The sequence below is a fragment of the Eurypyga helias genome, unplaced genomic scaffold (genome assembly GCF_000690775.1).
Source record: "Eurypyga helias isolate BGI_N326 unplaced genomic scaffold, ASM69077v1 scaffold17600, whole genome shotgun sequence".
Classification (NCBI taxonomy): domain Eukaryota; kingdom Metazoa; phylum Chordata; class Aves; order Eurypygiformes; family Eurypygidae; genus Eurypyga; species Eurypyga helias.
The window spans coordinates 1,530-7,720 of record NW_010226430.1 but is presented as its reverse complement, the minus strand read 5'-3'; the positions used below and the strand labels follow the sequence as shown (position 1 = coordinate 7,720).

The 6,191-nt window shown below is 43.9% G+C and overlaps 1 protein-coding gene across 1 annotated transcript; it reads right to left on the bottom strand.

Annotated features, from left to right (window-relative positions):
* Window positions 1–1,080: 1,080 nt before the first annotated feature.
* LOC104510781 (rhotekin-2-like) lies at window positions 1,081–5,355 on the bottom strand (the record flags this gene model as incomplete). Its single annotated transcript, XM_010153143.1, is given in 3 exon segments — window positions 1,081–1,634; window positions 3,160–3,267; window positions 5,134–5,355. Coding segments are annotated over 3 exon segments (884 nt in total), but the record flags the coding sequence as incomplete, so codon positions are not given.
* Between the last annotated feature and the right edge of the window lie 836 nt (window positions 5,356–6,191).

Sequence of the window (6,191 nt, the reverse complement as noted above, 5' to 3'; positions counted from 1 at the left end):
CATCTGAGAGAAAGGCATCGGCCAAGGAGAGGGTCGGCTATTTAAGCTGTGGATCCTGGAGAACAGAATCTTTTCCGCATGCAACAGAAGTTTTGCGGGTGCCACAGGAACCCTAGTAAGCCATGCTTCTTACAAAACAATGAACCGTCGGATGGAAGAACAGGAAAGTTCAATACTTTCACCGGAATTGCTCATTCTGTGTCGTTTCAGAAAGAACGAGTGGTGAAAACCCCTTCTATTTGTCTCCCAGTGAGGCTGCCGTGTTCACCAACCAGCCATCTCCCCGGAACAGCCGAGAGGCTCCACAGAGGAGCTGTGCTACAGAGCCCCCTTTGTCAGAAAACACACACCATCCAAATGAAATCCTGAAGAAGTGTTCATACACGGCCCTGCTTTGAAACGTCCGTGTTAGTCCAAAATGAGCAGCAGCGACAGATTACCTCGCTCGTATGCAGATAATCCCGGTCCCTTCAGACAGCGCACGCGCCAGCAAGAGCCTAGGAGATCCCACACCACGCTGACAGAACAGCTTCACAAGTTCATACAGAGTCAGAGAGCCGTTCAGAAGCGCACAGTAACTTTTCACAGGTCGCATCCCTATGGGCAGTGGTTCCCAAACAGCCAGGGAGACACAAGAATATTTTAGGTGAAGCCAAGCACCGACCCAAGACAACCAGCCTTGCAGGATCTGTGCTGAACGTGCGTGTGAAACTCCCACCTGCACCAGTCGGAGGAGCTGCAGATGGGCTGAGCTGAGGGACTGGTAGAAGGCAACGGTAACACCCCTGCAGCAGGGACACGGAGTTGCCCTCAACACTGCTGGCCTTTCAGGGGGACGGGTACCTTGTAGCACCGTTATTTCAGACGGAGATAACTGCCCCGTTAGCAGCGCAGTTATTTAGACGTTAGCAATAATGGCACAGGTCAGGCTGTAGCTAGTAGTAATGCCGTGGCTAAAAGAAACAAACCTCAGCCTCAATACTTACAAGCTATAGGCTAAAACCTATTTTTACTCAAGAGTTATTGTAGAAGGCTAGGAAACTTCAAATCCCAGGGTCTCTCCTAAGCTAACCATGATGTCTACGGCTGCAGCCACGATCTCGGGTCTAACATTTCCGCGATGCGTTTCTGTCTAGGGGTTCGTACCGATCTGGTTTCAGGCTCAGTCTTGCTAACCAGTGAAATGGGATTCCCATGGCCAGCCAAACTGCTTTTCCGACAAGGACCCATCCTGCGAGGAGCAGCGATGGGTGTCTGCAACTGCTGCGCTTTCCCGGATGACTTGGAGTCAAAGGCAGAGCTACCAGCAGATGTGCGGTTGGACTCCTCCCAGTTTTCCTTGCCCAGTTGCCCTGTGTTCACCTGTGCTTTTGCACTGTACGGTGACTTATCGGAGGGTGGAGGTGGAGCTCTTCTTTTCTTCCCTCTACTATCCTTAGGACTCGTGGTGTCCCTTTTTGGGCCCAGGTGCGTGTTTTTCTGAACCACCACCTCATGAGATCCATCAAAGAGTGAAGCCCATAAGGGAGAGGCAGCCTCTTTTTGCTGGCCAAGCAGGAACTCGCCGTCGCTCTCTTCGATTTTTCTTTGTATGATATCAGCTAAGCCCTCATGTTTCACTGGAGAATCGATGCCTGCAATTTTAAGGGACAGCAATTAACTCGGATTGAAAAGCTGCATTTGAGTTTACCACTACCTATTTCATTATTACTCTTCAGAATACAACACTGTGTTAACTGTGTCTCACGAAGCCTGGACCACTACCGAGAGGGTTACTGGATGGACTGGAAAAGATTACACATGCTTTCAGAGAGAAAACCGAGGTGACAGGAGGGAACTGTTTCTGTGACAGCTGGCACTGAAGCAACAGGGCAGGCAGTGATATTTCTTTCCAAGTAAAAGCAGAAAAAGAAAATAATGTACTACTAGGAAACCTGTATGTATTAGATATTAAACACATTTTGTTGTACATTGCTTCGAAAATTTCGTTTCACAGAAGGCCCATGAAAAAGCCTGTGAGTAAATATTCTTGTGCCTCCAGCTTGCAGAAAATGAGACATCTTTACATATATCATTTTTCTTTATGTGCTTTAGGACTGTCTTGCCTCATTTCTTATCCCTCATATTGAGTCTTATATATATACCACAGTAATACCAGCCTCCAAAACAGCAGCAATACCTCTCCTATCGCAGGCCAAATGGCTCATGATTTTCAACACATTTTTAAACACAGGGTTTTACCTTTAAGACGATAAATAAGCTGGGGGGGGGCGGGGAAGGTATATTAAGAGTGAAACAGTGTTTGTGTTCTGTTCCTCACTGAGGTACTTCAGTATCAGTAGAACTGCGCTACAGTGTTACTTTCATAAAACTTCTATATAGCTGATTTACTGCCTTTCTGCTCTGCATCCGTAGCTTGGATAGGACTCTCCCGACCGCTGAGTGCTCTGAAGCACGGTAACTCGATGACCCACGTGGCATTTTGAGCACCTTCACCGTTCCAATCTCAAGCAGTCAGGCATTTAGAGCTGTACAGTGCTTCTCAGCCAATACTGCACTGGATCCATTAAAACAAAGTGACCTACTTTTTCTAGTCTGTAAATATTATTTCTGTAATGAAACTATTAAAATAATCCTGCTGCATACCATTTTGCTCTGTGAAAATAGAAGCCTCAGGTACACACTAGATAGATTTTCCAAGCGTATTTTTCAACATCATTATCGAAGACCAAACATGAGGTAAGCTGTGTTAGGTAAGCCTTTAAACAGCTTTAAGAACAGCTAATTAATTTCATGCAACTAGTTAAAGACATCACTGCTTTGCGGACCAGGCATTTTACCTTTACATTTCCTGAGCTTTACACTGCTCCTAGGATGAATGTTTATTTCTAGTGACAGCTTTTTTGAATGCGTTCAGGGCTCCCCAGTTACAGTCCAGATTGCAGATTTTTTGGCTGACGGTGTAAGAATGCATTCATTATTCGTGCTATTACAAATTCAGATTTAATATGAACTCCTTGGTATGCAATTATGTTGCTCTTCCATTGTCTGAACTGCCCTTGAAAAACTCAGTGTTTCAACATCCACACCAGAAGCCATCTGAACATAGACAATGTTTTTTCTGTTACCCTGCAACTTGAAAAGACAAATCCCACTTACTCATATCATGGTAGACGGAGGTCGCTTCTTTTGTCAGGAACAAAGGTGGTTTCCGTGGTGACATAATCTCAATTTTCATAAGTTCTTCACAACAATGTTTCCACTGGCCTGAGAGAGAAGAGAGAACAATGACTGGAACAAACACTTTAAAAAAAAAAAAAATTGAAGTTATTAGGTCGTGTTAGGAAACTATATCCAAAGCACCGCTAATCAGTAAGCATTTACTTCTGGATGCTCAGGATGCACTTGTATTTCCAACTCTGCACTCGTTCTCTTAGCACAGAGGGCATCAGCTACCACCTCTAAGTTAAGCGTCCCAGCAGTGATACAATGAAGGTTACATAGCATAAATTTGTCTTCAATTCCCCAAATAAAATATAAAGTCATCAAAAAAACTCCCTGAAAGAACATTATGGTTAAGGAAGTTATGGGGGACAACCTCCAACAGACGGCAAGCTGGGTGTTACACAGCTACGTTAGGACATTAAGGTAAAGGAACGTTCCGTCTTTAATAGAGGATAACGTGCCTTTTATCCGTTAGCAAACGAGGAGACCTCTTTTTCTATTAATAGATTTTGACCTTAAGGAAAACAAGACACAGTAAAATCACTTTGTTCATACCAATCATTCCAAGTTTTCTGAGCACATTAATTTTAAGAGAATTTTAGAACCAGGGAAGAAAAAAGGCATTTAAATGCCAAGTGACCCATTTTTTCTGAACCTAAGGAAAATGTCTCAGAAAAATCCATGGGTATTCTATCTATAATGAATAAGAAGTAGTTCTTTTACCCCACTCCACAATTAATTTAAAGAGGATGCCCTAGTTTTTGCTTGGTGTGTTTCTTGAATTGATAGAGCCTTTTCTCATTGTAAACCAGAGCTAAAAAGGACTAGAAATAGGAACCACAGTACCTAGTTTCCGCAACCTCAATTCACTGATTTTACTGGTGTGGCCTTTGCCTAAAGACTGGTATTTCATTCACTGACCTGGTTCTGGTTTCTGACCTCATGAAAACCACTAACAGGAACCAACTATACCTAGGCAATGGCAGCATAATAACTGACAGTTGCTGGCTACTATTAATAAACCTGTGAGTCAAACCACTAAAAAGGAATAGAGGAAAAAGGCTAAGACAAAGACAAATAAATCTATGTAGTTCTAATAATAAATATTTGGTGTTCAACAAGCAACACAGTAGACTACTTCAATACTGCTTCATTGTTTTACACCAATAAATGAGTTTCTTCTCTCCTGTAAGAGCAGCATTATTCCAGAAGGTAGCCAAAGGGTTAGGGTATCAATTGATCACCTCGTCTTTATCCTCTGGTTAAAGGCTCTGGTACAGCTGATACCAGGATCTATAGGCAGTGTGTATTTGCACGACTGGAGTGCGGCTACGTGAGCAGATTCCCCTTGACAAGGGGTACCAAACCCTGACAATTACCAACAGAAAATCCAACTGCAACAAATAGCAAACTGCTGAGCAAGGAATTCCCACAGACATGAATCTGCATCCTAGCCAAGGCCCCAGATGAATCCAGCATCCCCACCTCTTCCCACTAAGGCTTCCAGGCCCCCAGGTTTCATACTTGCAGTATCTCACAAAACCAACACACCCCTGTAGGGTGCCTAGGCAGAGGTGGATGCTTCCTGCTACAGTGGAGGAAGAGAGGGTGAGAATTTAGCAGCCCTTAAACCTCTCTTTTAGCAGGTCACTGCCGAGACCCAGTTCATACTCTGCTCCTGGCTGCCTGCAAAATCCCACACTGAACACGTGGACTTTGCTTCAGTCAAATATTTGCCTTCCAACGGCTTAGACCACCGCCCAATATTATCCCAAAGAACATTTTTCTTCTCATCGTTGCAAACAAAGGCTTATGAGGCAATTCCCATTCAAATTGCTCAAAGATCCCTCTGATGTTACGTAACGCCCCACTCGGAGGGCACACTGCCAGCGCTGCCTGCTTACTTACTCAGATCATAAAAATGCTGCCAGAAGGCCTCCATCCACTTATGAAGTTCTTCCCTACTGTCAGTAGCAAAAAGTTGCATCACAGACTCGCCAGACACGGGGTTGATAACAGAGAAGTTACTAGTTCGTCTCTTGGAGTCCTTATCCACAGCTCGAATCCTGGTTTCCTAGGAACGACAAACCGTAGTAATGAGTGGTTGCCTCAGCTCCACACTGGCATCACCTTACGGCCAACGACAGCCTAAGGGAGGCATCGTTTGGCATTTATCTAATCCAGATCAATTGCCAGTTCAAAAAAAGAACTGATGTCAAGAACATCTTATAAAAATATTTTCTCATAAAACTATTAAAATGGTACAAAATGTGAAAAACAAGGGAGTGGAGCAGAATCACTGCAGTTTAGTTCTGAATTACAGAGTGCACGTCCTGCGTTTCCCCTCCCTCTGCCTTCCCCAGCTCACCTCACCCAGCTCATCCTCCTCCACAGTAGTTTGGTGAATAATCAAAAATAACAGCAAGCAGCTCCTTTCCTCTGATCTCTTCAGCTGGACAATCACATCATTACAGCTACTATTTCGCCCTCCTGCTGCACTTCTACGGGCCACTGTTTATGCCACACATTCTAAACTCACATCTATTTCATGTTCATCATCGTGGATCAGGACATTCAGGGCTAATGCTGCAGTGGCAGGGAATTTAAAAAGAAACTTATCTAGTCCACATACAGAGCAGCGTTTGTGGCAGTTACTCAATTAGTTTTCCTAGAACAGATTTCCAGTGTTTTTCTCTAATACATTAAAAAAATCCTATTTGTCATTCAAAACAGACAATTTTGCCTTAATTAGGAAGAGCTATGTAGAAACAATTAAAAATACATATGAGAAGTGTCCCAGAAGTCTCCACCAGTCTCCCAGATTTCTGCAGCTAATGTTAGGCAGGCTCTCAGGTTACGCAGCAGCACTCTTACAGCCATGGTGTCCCCTCCTGTTCAGGGATGTAACCCAGCTGATTTTTAGCATCCAGACTACATCCAGCAGTATTTTCGTAGTATCTAGTTTC